Here is a 21,870-nt window from a genome sequence, read left to right on the forward strand (position 1 = left end):
CATGCTAAAGCTGTTTCTGGTCATCTGCATACTACCCTTGCTTTTCTCTGTAGGACTAATTGCAGTCGTTAACAGTCGTCAACAGGTTTACTATACCCATTGAGTCAATCACACATCTCCTACTACCCTCCTGAGAAAAATCCCACCCCACCCTACCACTAAATATAAGTGTCCGGTGACTTCTGTTTCAGTGTATCTGAAGTGTGCATGCACACAAAAGCTTATACCCAGAACAAACCTTGCTGGTCTCTAAGGTGCTACCAGACTATTTTTTAATTTTTTATTTCGTCTGTGTCAGACCAACACAGCTACCTACCTGAAATTAAAATAACACTCAGCTCCACAGAACCATAGAATCAGAAACATACCGTATTTTTCGCTACATAAGACACACTTTTCCCCTCTTAAAATCTAAGGGGAAATGTCTGTCTGGAGCGAATGTGTGGTCCCTGGGGCTGGGGGGAGGACTGGGCTCCCCCGCCAGCCCCAACCTGCTCTTTGGGGCTGGTGGTGGGGGAAAGCCCGGCTTCCCCTGCCAGCCCCACAAGCTCCTGAGCAGCTCTGGTGTAGCCCACGAAGCCTCCGCAGGGAAGCGGGGAGCCTTCATCCCGCGGCCCTGGGGGAGGCTTCGCGCGGCTATCCCTGGCTTGTGGGGGAAGGGACAGAGCAAGACTCTCTCTCACTTCCCCCACCTCCCGCAAAAGTCCCCAAGAGCCGCATATTTTTTTCCCTTGAATTCCCCCCCTCCCAAAAAAAAGTAGGTGCGCCTTATGGTTAGGTGCGCCTTATGGAGTGAAAAATACGGTAGTTAAAAATATGGGTATCTAGGAAGATCCCCGTAGTTCATCCAAGCATTCACATTGGCTGTTCACCTTTGATTGAACTGGAAATACATCTGAGGCTCCCCAAATAACCCTTTCCTGGCCACCCACCCTGTGCACCTTCTCTGCGAGCCTCTCATCTTCCTCCACAATTCCTTAAAGCATTCACTGACTGTGAGGTGGCAGCAGAAGCATCAGAGGGGCTCATCCGGAGAGGGAGACTCCCCCCCCCCCACATCCCATCCAGTAACTATGTTGCAACTATACAGGGCCATCTTAAGCATATCCGGCGCCATGGTGCAAAGATCCCTCCGGCGCCCCCCCTCCCCCAGAGTTGTTGATCTTTTTAAAGGGGGGGCCCTAAAGTTTTTTAGGAAAGGCTGCTCCCGCCCTCGCGCTGCTGCTCGCGCGCGGCTGGGCATCGGCTCCCGTGGTGGGGTCATAGTGCGGGGCTGGGCAGCCGGGCGCGATGAGGGCGTGTCTGGGCAGGGACAGGCGAAGAGGGCTGGGCCATCCGCGTCGCCGCAGCAGAGAAGCACACTCACTCAGCCGCAGTCTCGCTGTCCTTGCTTGGGGAGGAAGGGGGGGAACGAGAGAGCGTGGAAGGGGATGGACAGGGGAAGGAAATGCGGTTCGTGTGAAGGAGTGCAGAGGTGGTGGGGGCAGCGGGAGGAGGCAGGCTCCGTGCATGGCAGTGGAGAAGCCGGGGAAGGAGGGAGGGGCGCTGGGGGCAGCAGTTGCAGCGTGTAGCCTCGATCTTTTGAAGTAGAGTGGACGGGGGGCGGGGGGCGGGAGCGGTGACAGAGTCACATTTATTATGCACAAAGCTTGGGATGCAAGCACACACCACGCAACCGAGGAGGTGGTGTGTCGCAGAGCCAGCGGAGAGAGCTCCGGTGTGATGGCCTGGGATTTGGACTCGGAGGCTGAACCTGAGGGATCCCAGCCTGCACAGGATTCCCCACCTCCAGAACCAGCTGAGCCGGGGCTGGGGCCTGAGCCTGAAGGGTCCTCACCTGTGCTGGATCCTCAGGTGCAGACACCAGCTGAGTCTGCTCTGGCTCCTGAGGTGATGGAGGACCCATTGCCTGCAGGTGCTCCACTCTCAACCCCGTCAGGGGAAGCTGAGGTTGCCTCTGGGTCCGGTAATCCTCCAGCCTCTCCTGAGCTGTAGAGGCTCAGGGCAGAGAGGCGGAGGGAACTAAGTTCCCGCAGGAGGAGTGCTCGCCTCCAGGCCAGGAGAGGCGAGTCACCTGAGAATTGGGGCCGCCCTGTGCCTCAGGGCAGATAAAAGCCAGCCAGCCTCAGTCCCAAGTTGCGGGAGCAACTTCGTTGGTTGTCGGTTCCTGCCTGGACCCTGTCCTGCTATCCTGCTGGAGCTCCTGACCTCACCCGACTGCCTGCCCTGCATCCGGCTTCAACTTTTATGGACTGCCTCAATACTACACCTTCGATCTCGGACTGGACTCGGATCTTGTCTCTTGGTTAGCCCTCGGGACCAGCACAGCTGCATTCTGAATCCTATTGTTCTAGGACCAATCAGACTGCTGCATTTTGGATCCTATTCAACTCAGTACACAACAAATGTCATCACACTTAAAATGCCAAATAGATTTTAAACAGCATGGAGGACAGAAACAAAGATGCAGAATATCATATAGCTAACCAGTCACGGCACAGTAGAAGTTGGGTAGCACTACCTTCTGGAAAAAGCCACTGAGACAGGAAAGGAATACAATGCACTTAATCCCCATCCCAGATAGCTGCTTCACATGGTATTGAAAGCCTAAAGGTAAAGGTAAAGGGACCCCTGACCATAGGTCTAGTCGTGGCCGACTCTGGGGTTGCGGCGCTCATCTCGCTTTATTGGCCAAGGGAGCTTCCGGGTCATGTGGCCAGCATGACTAAGCCGCCCTATGCCTCGGGGCAGATAAAAGCCAGCCAACCCCAGTCCCAAGTTGCGGGAGCAACATTGGTGGTAGCCTGTTCCTGCCTGCACCCTGTCCTGCTTTTCTGCCAGAGCTCCTGACCTCACCCGACTCCCTGCCTTGGACCCAACGTCAGCTTTGACGGACTGCCTCCATACTGCACCCTCGACCTCGGACTGGACTTGGACCTTGCCTCATGGTTAATCCTTGGGACCAGCACATCTGGACTGCGGGAAAGCATCCGGAGCCTTCCCGCCTCAGATGGGCGCTGGAGGCATGCAGGCACCAAGCCCCCACTCCGCCTCGCTTACCTCCCCACTCTCCCCTCCCCAGACTCTCTGCCTGGCGCCCTCCACCGCTTGGCTCCCTGGCTCGCCGCACCACTACGCCCAATGGTAAAGACGTCCCTGCAACTACATAAACTAGCAAGATTCCTGAATTGCAGGGGGTTCGACTTGGGATGCCTTCCAACTCTAAAGTCCTATGGTTCTGTGACAATACCAGTACTTACTGGAGTCCATTGCATGTTGAAAGTGCAGCTTTGGAGTTCTCGACACCTCTGATGTTCCCATGATAGTAACAGTGTTCTCCTCCCTGAGGAATAAAATGGACAGCTTCATTTAAGGCTTCTGCAATTTGTTTATAAAAGGGTTAGCGTTCACCTGGACTGTATAAGGTAAGTGACTGCTTGGGTGTGTGCATAAAGGCTATACAGGGCAAAAAGCATGTCTTCTGAGAATGTAAAGTTATAATATATTAAGATAAAGGATTAAGATAAAAACAAAGAGGGAAAGGATTTGCTGAATTAACCAACTGAACTGGAATACAAAAAAGGGAGGTGTGAGGAGGTCAGGGAAACAAGTAAATGAAAGACAAGACATGGAAAGATTGATTTGTTTTTAATTGATTTTATTTTCCTGCATTTTGTATTTTCTCTCCCCCCCCTCTTTTTCTTATTTTGTAACCTTTTTTGAAACTTTAATAAATATCATTTTTTTAAAAAAAGCATGTCTTCTTGAATTCCAGCATTTTTTAAGGAAAGTACAAGAAGCATGTATTTCTTCTAAATGAAACAAACAAGCAAAAAGCTACACTGAATTAAAGCTGCAGTTCTAAACAGACTTAGTGATTCAGCTAAACTTTCTGCTCAGTGAGCAGGATTAGAATTTTTAAGAATTCAAACCTTTAACAAATGTTTTGAAGGAAAGTTCTGGAGGAATCATCAGTCCTGTAGTCTAATGAACTATAGATGTATCTGCTTCATTTATGATGTTTCAAGAGCCAAAATACCTACTAACATGTTTTTATTATAATAACAGTCTATTGTTCTTTTAAAAGGAGAGTACAATATTTACAGAGCAGTTAGAAATACAGTCAACTAGCTGATAATCTAGGAGTCTGTGGTTTAAGCAGTGCTTTTTTCTGGGGGGACGCATACCCCAATACATTTTGTGAATCTTCATAGTTTTGTCCATTTACTGTATTTATTTTTCCCAATTTGAACTATAAAATGGTGATTTTCTCAAGTCAAAATGAGAGTACCCATAAACTTTTTTTTTTTAGAAAAAAGCACTGGATTTAAGTAATATGACGTATAATCTGAATCTATTATACAGTGGTACCTTGGGTTAAGTACTTAATTCGTTCCGGAGGTCCGTTCTTAACCTGAAACTGTTCTTAACCTGAAGCACCACTTTAGCAAATGGGACCTCCTGCTGCCGCTGCGCCGCTGGAGCACGATTTCTGTTCTCATCCTAAAGCAAATTTCTTAACCTGAAGCACTATTTCTGGGTTAGCGGAGTCTGTAACCTGAAGCATATGTAACCTGAAGCGTACCCAAGGTACCACCGTATTTCTATCTGAAACCAGAGTTGCTATCTTCACTTTGTTTTCTAAGATCAATGAATAAAATAAAGATCTCTGGGAAACACTGCCCTGTGAGAGGAAGAACAAAATAATGATTACTAGCTGATCAAGAAAGTAAATGACAAAGCAAATTAGCCAGATATGCAATGATGTACTTATTCTCTCTGGTCACTAAGGAACACAGGAAGAGCATACTACAAACTCTACTCTGCCACAAAACTGTTAAGATAACAGAAGGCCCAAATGCCTCTTCAGTCAGCCAGTGCTTTCAGTAAAATTGTATGCTATGGTTTGCGCATTCCAAAAGGCTTATTGCAAAGGTCACAAAGAAGCAATTATACGTTGGTCTTACAGCAATTATTTCTAAATTATTTCATCTCAGTTTCAAGTCTCCGCATACGGGCAATTTAAATTTAAATTAAAAAAATAATTAAAATCTATCCTTAAATTAAATATTAAAGGGCTATCTTTGACCTTCAGGGTAATAAATCAGTTCTGCATTTGGGGGATGTAATGATACCTGCTATGGAACACACGATTTCAAGGTTCTCCTCAGTGTTCCCAAATCAACTGAGTCTGTAAATATCCTCAAGGAAATCTAGATCAAGTTACTGCAGCATGCAACGATGGTGCAATTGCTGACTCAAAGGTTCTGTGTAAGACTCATGACTCAGCAACTCCAGAGCTGCTGATAATGCAAATAGTCCCTTTAGCACTGAGTGAGGGCCAGGAAGATGGTTTTTTAAAAAACAAAAACAACACAACAACTATATTTTGTAAATTCGTTTGAAGGCCAATGAAGTTGCTAGGTTCCCAATTTTTCAGTCTTATTGCAGCTGTGCATATGAGGTAGCAGTACATACACCAAGCCCTTCCACAGTGCAACAGAGAAACGTGAAACCGAGGGCAGCACAACATCTACATGCAGAGAAATGTGGAACAGTCCCAGGATTACCAAAACTTCCTCACCACACATAAAAGTTAACATCCAACTGTGAGATCCAACAATTATTTCAACACTGATTCCCTTTTGAACATTAGAGGCATACTCTAAAAAAACCCCCCACAGGATTTCCAGGTTTGGACATCATCTATGCATGCATGGTGACTGAAGCAAGGGAGTAAGCACACAAGCCAAAAAGTTTCCCTCTAATCTCACATATACAGAAGCAAGGGGAGAGATAACATCTAAACAGGCCCACAGTCTCAAGTCTCTCAAATCCTTAGGGAAAGTTTTGAAGCACCATCACCTGCAAAGGATAATGGTAATGCCGATCTCTGTAAGTAAAGGCGGGATAATTATGACGTAAGGAGGCATGGTTCCATGCAAGCAGCCAGACTGAGAGCACTGCAATGAGGTAGGCAACGTAGTTTTACGTTCCACTAATCCTAACAGACCTATACAAACTTACCGTATTTTTCACCCTATAGGACGCACTTTTTCCCCTCCAAAAATGGAGGGGAAATCTGTGTGTGTCCTATGGGGCGAATACAGGCTTTCGCTGAAGCTTGGAGAGCGAGAGGGGTCGGTGCGCACCGACCCCTCTCGCTCTCCAGGCTTCAGGAAGCTATCAGCAAGCCTGGGGAGCCCGCGGGAGTTCCCGCAGGGCTCCCTAGGCTGCGGATAGCAGCCTGCTGCACGGAGCGCGGGGCACGCTGAAGCAGAGCGCCCCGCGCTTCGGGCAGACATAGGCCAGCCCCACAAGCTTGGGGGACAGCGGGGAGGCGCAGCGCCGCCATCCCGCTGTTCCCCAACCTGGTTTGGTTTCCCCGACCTGGTTTTGGGGGGGAAATAAAGGGGGAAAAAATCCTTTATTTCCCCCCCAAAAAACTAGGTGCGTCCTATGGGACGGAGCGTCCTATGGGGCGAAAAATACGGTAATAGTACAGAAATGGGTAAAGTTAGAATACCAACTTCTACACTTTTGGACAGAACTTGAACAGGTGAGAATTAGTAGAAATCTGCAAACATTTACGATACGTTTAAGATATGCCCTACTTAATGCTGTAAGTTCCATAAACCATAAAATGCATGATCTATGCTTTCAGCAATGAATATACATCAGGTGGCTACAGTAATTTTGTTAATGCTTGGCATAGGAAATTTCACTCGGTACACATCTATCAATTTAATGGCAGACAGGAAAATATGACTAAATATAGCTCCTCTTAAACAAAAATAATTACGTTTGTTAAGTGGTTCCTAACTGCCAAGTGTATACAATCTGTAATTATTATATTATAGGCGGCAACCATTTTAGGAGTGTCAAAGTGACGCAAGATCGCCGATGTGCAGGTCCTTTTCTAACTATTGCAATATGCTTCCAGACAATGTGGGGTGCTTTTTGGTGGTGTGGTATCTGTAAGCTTGCTAACAGAAATGACCCTGTTACAGATGTCACTACAGGAAATGCACCTCAAAAACTGCCTAGAGTTTGAAATGTGCAAGGAAAAGGGAGGGGGGGAACATGTAGAGGATATGCTGGTAAATGCTCACTCTTTGGCCAGGATAAAATATTTCTACATTACCTTTGAATATTGTGGTTTTCCTTCTTCATAATGAATCTCCACATAATCAGAGGATAATAAATCACTACAAAGAAATGAGAGAAAATATATATAGTTCTTTAAACAATACTGCTAGAAAACCTGAATGTGCTCAGTATGGTTATCTATCCATTCAATATTTTAACATAATTCATCCTGCAAACAATAAAGTAATAAAGAATATTTGCCTTGATTATTATCACAGTTAATCTACCATATTCACTTGTACTTTTTTTCTATGAAAATTAAGATTAGATGTATTCACTATGGCATTGCTTACACATAACTGAACAACTTTATCTTAAGAAACACGTGTGTAAACAAATATTATTACTAAAATTATATTATTATTATATATTTATTTATACCCCTGCTTTTTCCCTGACAGGACCCCTTGTTTTACAGATAAAACAAGAAACCCTAAAAACAAAGAAACAACAATCATTTTAAAAAGCAAACATTAATAGAATTAAAACTTGTTTAAACATACAAATAATACAATACAAACAATAAAGTAAGAACAAAGCGTTCACATGCTTCTTTTTATGTTTTTGAATGCTCAGGACAACATATCAAAAGCAACATTATAGTATAACAATGAAACCAATGCACCAAATTAGGAAAGAGAAGAGTTAAATGCATCAGCGAACCCCGGGAGGCAAAAGCCTGCTGGAAAGGAAATTCTCAACTAAGAGGGAGAAGGCTACCAAGATGGGGACAGATATCAGCCCAGAAAATAAAAGAAATGGCAGAACTGTTAAAGAGGATGGTGGATACTACCAAGGCTGTGGGGAAACACAAGCTAAAAAAATGTATTGACTTGTGAAAACATTGTTTTATCAATATCTCTAATGGAACATGAGGATCAGTCACTAGATCAGAGGTTGGAAGAAAAAGGCTTGTATCCACATGCACAGAATACAAAGGGTGTCAACTCAGAGGTGGTGAAAAATCTTGGCTGTGAGTCCTGGAAGACCTGCTCCCTGCCTTGCAGGCATAGCTGTCAAGCGTCCCTTATTTGGCGGGACAGTCCCTTATCCCAGCGCCATGTCCCGCTGCTGTCCCTTATTGATGATGTGCCTTAAATAAGCTACTGAAGGTAATGGGGCCCTTTCTATGTCCAGCTGTCCTTTGTCAATAACAAATTGTTGCTGTTTTTTTGTGTTGAATATGTGCTATATGGTAATTTATGGACCTAATAGGTATCTAAAGCCATTTGCATGCAACAAAATATGTACTTTATCAAAGTAATTGTTGATCCCTTATTTTGGCTGCTGATCCCTTATTTTCGAGGCTGCTGGTCCCTTATTTTCAAATCTGTACGTTGACAGCTATACTTGCAGGCCTTTTTCCAGCTGGCTTGGGAGGGCAGGGCCCTGACTGGCTCCAGCTACAAAAGTTGAGGCTGCTGAAGAGACCATCTTGGCCATGGGGAGGCAAACTAAGGCCCGGGGGACGGATCCGGCCCAATCACCTTCTAAATCCGGCATCTCTGAGTTATTTGTGGGCCATAGTAATTTGTTCATTCCCCCCCAAAAAAATATAGTCCACCCCCCCAAGGTCTGAGGCACAGTGGAAAAAGTTTGCTGACCCCTGATCTTGGCTGTCTCTTAGGGCTTATCCACACTTAACTTTTGCCCTGTGCTTTCCCAAGTATTCTTTTCCCGCTTCAAACCTTTCCCTGCGATAATCCGTTCTTTAAAGCTGAAGTACAACAAACAGCAAGTTGAGTTTTCTGCAGATTGCCGTTTGTTCCAATTCAGCTTTAAAGAGCAGGTTTACGCAGGGAAAGCTCTGGGGTGAAAAAGGGGTGCTCACAGAGCTTTAAAGAACATACCTTGCCAAAAAAGCATGGAGGAAAGCTAAGTGTGGATAAGCCCTTAGTACAGACCGAGGTCATTGAGCCTGAGCTTCCACAGCCACCACTCACCATAAACCACCAATGGCAGGATTGGCAGCAACAGCAGCATATATGTTCTATGCTTGTGATATTTTATTTTATTCTCTTGCTAACTATGCTGCTTTAAATGTGCATTTTATATTTGACTTCCTTTAGTAATGTTTTCATTTGAAATGTTTAAGAATTTTTTTGCTAATTTTGCTGCGTTAAATGTGCATTCTATCTCCTTTGTAATGTTTTATTTTAAAATCATTAAGGTAATATATCAGCTTCTTGTCAATTATGTTGCTTGAAATGCATACTTTATATATGACTTTCTTCAGGTCGTTGCAAGCTGCTCTGAGAACCTTTTCTCAATACGATAAAATCGCTTCAAATAAATAACAAACATTTTCACAGCAGTGCAGCTAAAGGACACTGTTGCAAAGCTTCCCTGCCCTTGAAAAAACTGATAAGAATCCTTAAAGGAAGAGGGGACAATTCACCTGTGCAAAGAAACACTGCAAATGAACACTGAGTGTTCCCTGCAGTATAAATAGTGTCTCTCCCAACTACCCTCAACAGGTCATAACGCTATTCTGCTAGTGTGATAGATCATTGCCCTTTCTAATTTTAAAAAGGAGAGACATCACCTTGCCAACAAAGGTCCGTATAGTAAAAGCTATGGTTTTTCCAATAGCGATGTATGGAAGTGAGAGCTGGACCATAAAGAAGGCTGATCGCCGAAGAATTGATGCTTTTGAATTATGGTGCTGGAGGAGACTCTTGAGAGTCCCATGGTCTGCAAGAAGATCAAACCAATCCATTCTTAAGGAAATCAGCCCTGAGTGCTCACTGGAAGGACAGATCCTGAAGCTGAGGCTCCAATACTTTGGCCACCTCATGAGAAGAGAAGACTCCCTGGAAAAGACCCTGATGTTGGGAAAGATGGAGGGCACAAGGAGAAGGGGACGACAGAGGACGAGATGGTTGGATAGCGTCTTCGAAGCTACCAGCATGAGTTTGACCAAACTGCGGTGGAAGACAGAAGTGCCTGGCGTGCTCTGGTCCATGGGGTCAAAAAGAGCTGGACACGACTAAACGACTAAACAACAACAACAACAATTTTTGAAAATAAATACAGTACAATGACCTGTAACAATTTAAAAAGTGTGTATTTGTGAACTAAATTTCCTCCACAATTTCCTTTAAAGGAACCTTAAAAAGCCCTTCTTACCTCTGATTTCTTCCTATCCGCTTAGTTGCTGACTTTTCCCATCTCTAGAGTAAAGCAATTCTTATCCAGCAAAACTCCTGTTTTTCACCTGCTTTGCACCTTTCTAATGCACACATTTTTTATGGTGACAGTAGATAATGCTAAGCATGACTCTGAATGCCATTTCATTGACCAGGATGGAACAGAGAAGTTAGGTGTTAGAACCTAAATAACTTCTAGTTCATCTAAAATGCAGTTCCCGAGACAAATTTATCAGTATGTGAAAGATGTGCTGATATGCGAGTCCACATTTTAAAATAATTTAACTGGTTGCAAATCCAGTAAGTTTCATAAACATTCTTTTCTCGCTCCAAAAGCAGTCACGCTACTAACAAAATAATCAAAAACAGATCTTAACTGAACTTCAGTAAGAGAATGGTGCTTCTGCACAGCTGACAAGTATTTGTGCTGATGCATTCTCGCTTAAAATGGCTGAAATAGTCAAGCAAGGACCATAGAAGCTGACCATGCTTTTTTTTGGGCCACACTCTGCACTTAAATTATTTAATTTCCTTTTACTTTTTCTCCAGTTTTATTTATTTTCATAAATCGCCTTTAATCCTGTCCATCATGACTAATAAAACCTAGCAGGAAGGGATTTACTGGATGGAGCAGTTAATGGCTCACTATGGGAGGGAGTTATACCCACGGCCTTGAAAGAGGATGTCCTCCTGCCATGATCCAGCAATTTAAGAAAACTACTGTTCAGTCTCTAATATTCTCTTAATGGCCGAGGTGATCGAAAGAGTGTCTGTCAACCAGCTGCTGATATGCTTCGAATAAGCAGATTATCGAGACCCACTTCATTCTGCTTTCATTCCCGGTTTTGAATCAATACTGAGGAGGAGTGATGGGCAAGAGGTAAGTGAAGCATGAGAGAGTTCAAGGGCAGAAAAAGGACAGGAGCGTGGAGGGATAAAAGCCTTCCCACTTCTAAACCGACTCATAACATTTCACAGATCTTACCTTGTTATGGTCACTACCAAAAGTTACAATCATCTGAAGTTCAGAATGCCATGGCCAGGCTTGGGTCTGGGTTTGCAGATACAACCCATAGTTACATCCCATTTGGATTACTATAGCACACTCTACATGGAACTGCTCAGAAACGTCAACTCTCTGAAAGGGCTGCAGCCAAATTGTTGACCAGGGATGGTTATAGGAAGCATATGACTCCCTTGTTATAACAGCTCCACTGGCTATCAGTCCGTTTCCGAGCACAATTCCCTACACAGCTTGGGTCCAACCAAGTGAAAGACCATATTCCCTCATATGGGTTCTGAGATCTTTGGAGGGAGGCCCTTCTCTCAGTCCCACCACCCTCACAGGGACACTTGGTAGGGATGCAGAAGAAGGCCTCCTCGGTGGCTGCTCCCCAACTTTGGAACTCCCTCCCCTAGATAATTTAGACTGGCTCCCCACTTCTTGTCCCCCTGCCTTGTTCCAACAGGCTTTGGGGAACTGACTGCTTTTAACAAGGGGGCTGGTGGCATGCTGTTTTTGTTGTGATTGTCTACATAGTTTTAATTCTATTAATGTTTAATTGTTTCTTAATGTTTTGTATTGTTTTCTTCTATGCTTCTTTCTGTTTTTATTTTATCTGTAAGCCGCCTTGAGTCCTTGTCAGGGGAAAAGATAGGGGATAAATAAATATATAATGATAAAAACAATACATGTACTTCTTTGCAGCCTAGCACAGGTAAGCATAAGAACCTAAGAACCACCTTCTAGATCAGGCCAATGGCCCATCTAATCCAGCATTCTACTCTCAACAGTGGCTAAGGAGATGCCTGGGGAAAACTCACAAGGAGGACCCAAACACAAGAGCCCTCTCCTCTCCTGTGGTTTCCAGCAGCTGGTATTCAGGCAGAGCTGAGCCATCATGGTTAGTAGCCTTCGACAGACATTTCCTCCACAGATTTTGCCTCTTTTAAAGGGTTTCAATGATCAAACAGTATTTCAGGAAATGACTGCAGAGCCTCCTCATTTCTTAAAACTAAAACAGCTCAAGGCTAATAATACAAAAGGAAGAAAAAAAATGGCCATAAACATGCACTTACTTATTCAGGGAGAGGTCAAGAATAAATTCAGATCCAAAGGCTTCAATCTGGAAACTTGCCTGAGCCAGATGCACAGCCTGAAGACAAGGAGGGAAGCGGGAGAAACACACAAAAGTTATTCTGTTAGTTTGCCAAATTATTCACAGCACACCAGCTCATGCACAAACTGTGGAATCCTAACCACGGACACTTTGCACTATATTCTTCCTCTGCTTGATGTGTTTTTGAATGAAAATTGTAAACGTCCGGCATGTGCAACATGCATTAAATATTTTGACCTTGTTTTTTAAATTTTTTTTGTGAACCGCCCTGAGATTGTTGTGTATAGGGCAGTGTATAAATTAAATAAATAAAAAAATAAAATAAAATAAAACAAAATGTATACTCAGAAATATACACAACTTGTTTCAATGAGATAGGATTGTAGCCTAAGGGCAGGATTAGAGTAGGCTGGGTCCGCTGAGTTCGATGCTGGGGATCCCCTTGATGGGCCCTCCAAGTTGGTACCTGAGGAGTTGGTACCTAAAACAAGGCATCCAACAGAAGTCCCCCAACATATACCACCAGAACCACTGTAAAATGGTGCCTAAAAGTCCCATGCTAGTCAAGCAGTCCATGAGGATGCCATCGCTGATAGTATCAAAATCCGCTGAGATGTCCAGCTGAACTAACAGTTCTACATTTCCTGGTTCCCAGCACAGATCACTCACCAGAGCATCCAAACCTGCCTCCATCCCATAAGTGGGTCTGAAGTCAAATTCAAATGGCTGAAAACTCAATATAACGTCAAAATGAAATACAAACAGAGTTGGCTGCCATCTACATAGTCTCCTCCTTGAAATATTTGACAAGTAGAACTATTAATGTTGTCGGCAATCAATGAGAAGTTGGGGGTGTTGTCAGAGGAAAAAGGCAAGCCTGGCATGAAAGTCTGAAACAAGGATTAAGGGGGAGCCAAGGTTAGAACCAGGACTTTTTAGATGCAGTGTCCTTCAGCAAACTGAAGTTCTTTGAAGGAGCTAGATCCAGGCCCTGGTCCATCCTGTGTGGGTCCAAGGACACTGGAGCCCACCTCCTCTCCCCAAACCCTGGAGAGATATCCCTGCTGCCAGACTCTCATGGCTGGTCCACAAACACCTTGGGGAATCAACAGAACTCCGAGGAGCGTTCTTCACAGCTAGAACACCAATTAATCTGAAGGAACCAACAGTGGCTGAAGAAAGCACCAGCCTTTTAACTATCCAAGAAGCAGTACCCAAGGTCAGGCCCCCAGGCAATATCTACCCAGCCCTGTTATAAAACTTAGCTAGTTGCTCCAGGACCTTGCAGAGACAACTTGGATGACTGGCTTCAGCAGTAGGAACATTACCTGTGGTCCTGAATCCATACCTTGATCTCTTCCAGGTGCTTTCCCCATCCCCACGAAAATAAAGCTTGAAAGAAGCATTCTGTTGTAGCCAAAAGAGCAAGTTCTGGGGATGGGGTACCAGCCACTAGTTTGTCTGGTGAGCAATTGTGCCCACAGACCCCACAATGTTGGGGACCCCTGCCTTACTAGCTAAACAGTAGCATATAAACCTTGTAGTAAGTATGTAAATAAACAAACAAAAATACCTAAAAAATACAGCTCTAGAAGTTTCATGGTGACAAAATGATTTCAAATACTGTGGTCGTGTAACTAACATGAACCCCCAAGAAATTACATGCCACTATGTCCTCTTCCTATGAAATACACAGTTATACTCCACCCTACCATTAAGAATTTTTTATAGTTCATCCTTCCCATATGATGAATTTGACAGCATTTTAGAAAAGGTAACTATGTTGTTAATGTGGCAAAGCCTTCTTTTAGCCCTTAATTGTTTCAGAATCCCTTTTTAAATAATTCATTATTCTACAGTAGTTTGCTGCTTATGTTGAACCGGCAATCCTATTAAAACAATCAACAGAGTTTGTAAGCAAAGCAGGATAACCTCTTTGTTTATCTGAGGTTGTGGCATACCCAATGAAGACTATTAGCCTTCTTAACATTCAGGGCGCTTAATACTCTCACTACAGGCATTCCAACTGCTATAGCCAAAAATAATCATCACTGACTGTAATCCAACTATGTATTTACAGAGCAGCTGGAACTGCACATGCAAAGCCCTTTTGAAAGGTCTAGCCTGCTCCCATCACCTAAAACTGAGATGTGCCATCACACATGCAGACAGCCCCAACGGTTGGATCTAGGAGAGGACTGGAACTACATGTAAAGCACTAGGTTGAATACACAGTTTGCCATCTAGCTAGGGACTCTGCTTCCATGTGCATATATAACCCCTAGCCAGAGCACAGCTAACATGAGTTCGACCAAACTGCGTGAGACAGTGGAACACAGGAGGGCCTGGCGAGCTCTGGTCCATGGGGTCACAAAGAGTCGGACACGACTAAACAACAACAATATATTAATGTGAATATAATAGCTTTATTTTCCTTAAAATTGCTTCAAAGAATACACTATGTCAATTCTGAAAAGACTAACAATGTACCTTAAGTAATAGCTTATTAACGATATAACTCATTTTCCGCTGTCCCCCCACCTTTACAATGTTGGAATTCCTTTATTTCCCTTTCCTTTTATCTTTCTTGAGGCAAAGATATAATGTACATGGGAACCAACTACAACTAATAGTATTGTGAAGAAGGTTCTGATTGTAATTAATAAATAAAAATGACATGAAATGATGTGTAGCTGTTTTAGCCTGGTTTCTAGATATTTTCTCAAGCTATCTTTGAAGCAATCTTACCTGTGTAAACAAGATGCAATGCAATCTTGCTACCCCTTGGTCCCTTTGGCATGGTGCAATTTAGAAGGTTACTAGCCACATTCTTATTATCTGAGACCGCTGGGAAAAGTCACCCAGAGATTTGGTCTGTGGTGTCATCAGTTTACTGATGATACTCAGCTCAGTCTCTCATTTTCATCACCCAGTCCTGGGGAGGCAGTGAAGTTGTAAATTATATCTGCTGGGAGTACTGAAATTGGTGGGTGAACAAATGGAGATTTAATCCAGACAAGATGGAAGTACTACTAATTGATGGTACTGATTACCGTATTTTTTGCTCTATAAGACTCACTTTTTCCCTCCTAAAAAGTAAGGGGAAATGTGTGTGCGTCTTATGGAGCGAATGCAGGCTGCGCAGCTATCCCAGAAGCCAGAACAGCAAGAGGGATTGCTGCTTTCACTGCGCAGTGATCCCTCTTGCTGTTCTGGCTTCTGAGATTCAGAATATTTTTTTTCTTGTTTTCCTCCTCCAAAAACTAGGTGCGTCTTGTGGTCTGGTGCGTCATATAGAGCGAAAAATACGGTATACTGAAAGCGGTGCTCAGCCAGTTCCAGATTGTGTTGCACAGCCCCTGAAGCAACAGGTCTGCAGAATCAAGGTAATCCTGGATGTGTCGTGCACAGTTGACAACACTGGAGTGCTTTTTACCAACTACATACCAAAAAAATGAGGGATTTCCTAAGGAAAGCTTGTTCAGAATGCTGTGACTAAACTTATTTCTGGAGCTGGTATGCCAAACTATATTAGGTCAATTTTGTTCCAACTTCACTGCCTTCCAGCTAGTTTTCAGGCTCAGAACCAGGAAATACAAATTGTCTCCTCCCATATGAACCTATTGGAAATTCGTCTTCCATTTCTTAAGGTTTTCTCATGGTCCCTTTGCCAAAGGAAGTGTAGATAGCGGACCATGAAAAGGAGCCTTTTCCGTTGTGGAGCCTAAGCTATGAAATAGCCTCCCAAAAGAAATCCCTCTGGCCTCCTCCTTGCCAGCTTTTCAGCAGACCTTGAAGATTATTTTACTCTGGCATTTTTTAGTCAGAGCCTCCAATATCTTTTTCATTTTCTATTGTTGATATGGCTTTCATCATGTTTTAATTGCCCTTTCACTTACCAGCTATGATAATTTCTTTTATTTGCTTGTTCCTGATGTATTTATATGAAGTTGTTATACTGCTATTTGATTTCACGTTTGTGTCGATTTTAACTTGTTATGTAATTTAGATTTGTATTTGATAAGCTCTCTTGAGTATAGTTGGGCACTATGAAGGATCCTACCTCATTGTTTAAACTACCACCAGATCCAAACAGCCCTACAGTTGCATAGTCCTATGTATGTAGCCTCTATGAAGAAACATACTGTTCTGCCTTGATCATGAGTTCAAAAGACACAGCAAGGTTCAACAGTGTAGCATAATCAGATAGCAGGTACTCAAGCATTTCTAAGTTAGCAACTTGCACCAACAATCTCAGTCCTTATGTCCTCCTAAGTAGGGATGCACAAATCACTATATTTCCCATCCACATAAATTATGAATGTCTTTTTGTGTTTTGTTTCTACATTAATTTGTTGTTAATCTGTGTGTTCTGAGTTTCGGTGTATGCATTTCTAAACATATTTTATCCTAAAATACATATTTTAGAACTTATTTTGAATTATTTTTGAGCTAAAAACTGTATCGCTAAAATTCAGAGAAGTGCAAAATGCAAAGAATAGCATAATTACTTTATGATCCACACTTTCATTCAGGAGGCGCAGATCAGATTATTTCGTACTGGAATTCACAGAAATGAAATTCCTCAAGCATCCCTACTCCTGCATCCAATGCTCTACCCTGTTCCTGAGGAGTGAAAATCCTTAGAGGAAGAGACTTCTGGCTTGAGAGCCTAACACTCGTCCACCTCTCGGTTTACTCCATCTGGTGCATGACCCGCAAAAACAAGCAAGCACTAGGGAGTGTCAAGTCCAGGGCAAAGAGGTGGCTGATCTATCAGCAAAACCTGGAAAAGAATCATTGCCTCTGGGGGTCTCAGTTCAAGGGTAGTCCTGGCCAACTTGCTCCAGTTCAGGCTTGTTGTTGAGATTTCATTACAGCACCTCTGCAGTCCTTCTAATCTGGCTGGCTCTCCCCCCCCACCCCCTGAGTCAGAGACTATGCTGTTGCTCATGGTTGGTGTCATGACACATGCATAGATACAGTCAAGCAGAGGTAAGCAGCCTGCAAGACTATGTGCATGATTCATAAGGACTAGAGAGTTTATTGAAGTGTTGACACCCACAGAAGGAGGGACTGAGGGGTACAAGTATGGTGACATTCTCAATTAGTTGAGATGTAAAGATAAGGTTCCAAATCATCCATATCTATATCTTGGCCACTGCCAAAGCATGTGTGTTTTAGGAGTCTCTATATATGTACCACCCCCTAGGAGGAATAAAGCATGTTTCACAATGAACCAGCTGACAAGAGGCCTATGTCAAACAAGATTTGCACACACAGTTCTGTGTAACTATTGCATTAACTGAAGTCTTTCATCTCAGAATCACAGATATTTAGAGCTATTTTTCTCTTTTCTCTGTCAGCTCCTTTTGCTGAATCACTCACTCGGCTCCAGATTGCTGTGGCCTTTATCTTTCAGATATGCCAACCTTGGTGTATAATTAATTCAGCAAAGCCACATTAATCTTGCTCCACATATTCACGTATTCACGTATTCATCAGTCTTGAAATCTGCCCTCCCTGGGGCTCAAGATTACATACATGGACTTTTCATTTTCTCCCAACAACCTTGCAGACTAGATCAGACCATTAACTAGCCTAAAGCTGTCCAGAGACCCTCATGCAAGGTGGACTTTGAACCTGACAAATGGAAAATCCAACAAAATGATGCAGTATAAGCTCTTGTTTTGGATCCCAGCCATGCCCTTTTTCTAGCATATTCCATTCTGTTCTCTCCTACCCCTCCCATTTTGTTCCCTGCACTCTAACAGCCGGCCAGCACCCTGTACCCACTGAGCACGCTCAGCCCTCAATAAGCTTTTTTGGAGTCCCCATAACCCTTAAGAGTGTCTTTTAAATATTTTGGTACTTCTCTAAACCATGGAGTTCTCCCAAGCCTTCTGCTACTTTTCACCTGCGCACAGATAGTGCTGTTTTGGCTGCCAGAGGATCCACACTCAAATCATGAGTGTATATCACTGGTATATATTGTGCGGGATTCACCTAACAAGCCCCAGTGGAAGCCCTGAGCACCCAAATAGGCCTAGGAGAGGTCAGCAGAATGCCCAGAACAGTGCAAAGAGGACAGTGGGGGATCGTTCTGTCTGGCAGGCTGGAACACTTGTGCAGATGGAACAAGTATGGCTGAGAACATTTATCTTTTTTCCGGGCGAAACTAGCAAGGAAACTAGCCATTTTAACTGACTGCCTCTAGAACATCCAAGGGAGTGTTTTGTGCACAAGCCCAGGCCCTTCTGAATCTCAGTCACGTATTGCCACAATTGATTATTTTTAGTATTTACCATAATCCAATATTTCCCATTATTCTGGAAGCGATTATAGTTAGATTTTAGGAGTTAATGCTATAGAAATGGCCTTAATTTAAAAATCAAAGGTCTAAGTTTGAAGTGGTTGTCAAAGATCTCCTAAGTTTCAGAAGTGATCTGACACGTGATACAAAGGGTTGTACCCAGTGCTTGTCCAACTCAGAGAAGACCCAATGAGGTTAATTAATGGGCATGACTAACTTAGGTTCATTAATTTGACTAGGTCTTCTCTGAGTAGGATTAGCATTGGCTATAGCCCAAAGACTTCAGGCTTACCATGCAACCCTTTGGTTCCAGTAACACAAAACGACTAATAATGAGAAGAAACGCTACTCTTTAACTTGAAATAATGCTATTAATAAATACCCAAGAAGCATCCTTTATTAGAATGAAGGTAATTGGCTCTCCCCTGTCCCTCAGAGAAAAAGATTGAATGATGTCAATCTTATAGCACACATGCAATTAGAAAGCACAAAACAGGTGTCTATTGGCAAGGTGGCAAATATACTTATGAAAAGCATGCCCCTGAAACAGGTTGCAGTGTGGAATGCTCCTGTTAAGGTTTCCAGCCACTGCCTTCCACTCCCCCTTGGCCAGTCACCATCCTGCACTGAGCATGCTCCGTCCTCATTGGGGTGTTTTGGGGTTCACTGGGCTGTTTCCATCTTGTGCTTTGCTCCACCATTTTGTGATTCTTAGCAGGTTGCCCAGTATCAAGTACATTGGAATCTTTCATTTCTTCACTCATGCCTATGGACAGATCTGCCTTCTGTGGTGACATTTTAAATCAATGTGTGAACCAGGAAATGGCCTATGAGTTGACTGATTCCATTCTTGTCTCTTCCCTTTCAAGTTGCAGGATTCCATTCTCCCTCCCATGCAGGTGACAGCTTTTTCCCAGTTAAGTCTTTCAACACTCCATGACATTTAATTCTTATGAGACTATTTTGGTTTCTTCCCTCCCAAGTTAGGGTTCTTCTTCGAAAGTTCCTTCGTAATGTCAGTCCATCTGAGCTACCCAAGTCTGCCAAACCAGTACTGGAACTGAATTATATTCATAAATGGGTTTCAACACACACTCTGTCAGATAGACTTTGTAGCTGGATAAACTCATATCTGGGCCCATTTCTTATGGACATGTTGGGAAAAGCACAGCTTTAAGTGAGGGCATAAGGTTGTAATACATAACAGATGTAACTGACAGACTTATATCCAACTTGTACATTACTGTCAGTAAACAGAAAGGTCATTCATTTATTTTGTAATGTGCTTCTGAACACCATGACCTGACTGAGCTACAGCTAGCTACAATTAAGTCCCATTGAAATCAATAGAACGTTGATTGCTATCACCTTCAGCGCCATTGTTTTCAAAAGCACATAGCCATGACCAATTTCAGCTGTATCAAGACCTGTGAGTGATACACAATTGTGGTATCCACTTGCACAATGGACACTGAGGTCCAGCACCGAGGGCCTTCTGGCGGTTCCCTCACTGCGAGAAGCCAAGTTACAGGGAACCAGGCAGAGGGCCTTCTCGGTAGTGGCGCCCTCCCTGTGGAACGCCCTCCCACCAGATGTCAAAGAGAACAACAACTACCAGACTTTTAGAAGACATCTGAAGGCAGCCCTGTTTAGGGAAGCTTTTAATGTTTGATGTATTACAGTATTTTAATATATTTTTAGGATGCCGCCCAGAGTGGCTGAGGAAGCCCAGCCAGATGGGCGAGGTATAAATAATAAGTTGTTGTTGTTGTTGTTGTTGTTGTTGTTGTTGTTGTTGTTGTTGTAACAGGGCTTATCTTTCCTCATCTCCCCCTGCAGACCCCCATGCCTCCAAATCTGCTCCAGAAGGTTAAATGGAACTCCAGAGCAGACTGGGGGGGCAGGCGCAGGGGGCTGCAGCGGGAAGGATAGGAAGTCCTGTCACAACCACTGGCATGACAGTTGAATCTTGCCTTTTGTGCTTTGCTTAAAAAATGGCTTCCTGTTTAAGATAAAGAAATTAGATTTGTAATTCTCTGGGGTCCCCTGTGTCTGTGACACAGAAATATTACATAGTCATTCTACCAATGTGATTCTATTTTTCTCAATCAGGTAAGCTGGATGGAGGGGAAAATATTTTAGGCCTCTAAAGAAACAAGTAAACCATGGTTTGAACTTCAAGTTTTGTTCTGTGGTAGCAATAATAATCCTTAAAATTTGACAAGGGTATTGTTACCTGCAAGGTCTCTTGGTATTTGAACCCTATTTTTTGACTGACGCATCTTTCAGACCCAAGAACTGTGCAGTGAATTCTGAAGCATTACAGACATGCTGAATAAACATTCTTAAAGTAAGACAATCCCTCAAGAGACATGACTATTTTGAGTCACAGTACTGTATTGCTTTTATTTATTTTTTTAAAAACACCTTACCTTATTGTGTTTTTGCTGGTGCCTTGTCCTTGTATCCAAGACATGATAAGGACTTTCAGAGTCTCTATTGAGATAATATACAAGTCTTGAAGGCAATGTGATTTCTTTCTGGAATGCACTGCTTCGACTGTTATTTTTGTAGCTACTGCTGTTAGTCTGTTGAAATGCAGTATCTTCGTCTGCCTGGCTTTTTTCTAGTTCTTCTGCAGTTTCATTCCAATGCAGAGCTGGGGAAGACAGACAAACCTACCATGAATTCACAGAGGAACAGAACACTTTTTGTAATATGTTTTGCATCTTGCCAATTTGCTAAAAGGAAAATACAGTAACCCTCATGAAACCAATTTATTTGATTAAATTTTATGCTTATTTGTACATATAATTCCTTATTTGATTTTATATAGTTTTGCATCATGAAATTCAAAATGCAGGGATCTGAACCCTTGAAACAAGTTCTTTTAAGGACAATCCAGCCATTCATGACCCTATTTCTGCCACTTTTCCACATAAATTTGGCTATGTACAAATCAGTGATTCTACTGCAAGCAACTCAAGCCATGAACCCATGTGTACTGAATGTTAATCAATTCCCTTTACATAAGGGCAACTTTTCACTATTCCTTTAACTTTAGTGATGGACTCCTAAGCACACTTACCAGAGAGAAAGTCTCAAATAAACTCCCGTATAAACATGCTTCATGGGATAA

General features: G+C 43.2%; 1 protein-coding gene across 9 annotated transcripts in view; it reads right to left on the reverse strand.

Annotated features, from left to right (window-relative positions):
- Positions 1 to 21,870, reverse strand: part of ADAM23 (ADAM metallopeptidase domain 23) — a gene marked incomplete at its 3' end in the record, with an annotated part of 78,249 nt that overhangs the window by 54,912 nt on the left and 1,467 nt on the right. For all 9 annotated transcript variants that reach the window (XM_083628269.1, XM_083628271.1, XM_083628272.1 and 6 more), the window contains exons 2-5: positions 21,164 to 21,390; positions 12,378 to 12,454; positions 7,145 to 7,208; positions 3,261 to 3,343 (exon numbers count right to left, since the gene is read on the reverse strand). In XM_083628269.1, coding sequence (XP_083484395.1) covers positions 3,261 to 3,343; positions 7,145 to 7,208; positions 12,378 to 12,454; positions 21,164 to 21,390 — 451 coding nt within the window. The remainder of the gene's footprint in view (positions 1 to 3,260; positions 3,344 to 7,144; positions 7,209 to 12,377; positions 12,455 to 21,163; positions 21,391 to 21,870) is intronic.

Source organism: Podarcis filfolensis (assembly GCF_964270895.1).
Source record: "Podarcis filfolensis genome assembly, chromosome: 1".
Lineage (NCBI taxonomy): Eukaryota > Metazoa > Chordata > Lepidosauria > Squamata > Lacertidae > Podarcis > Podarcis filfolensis.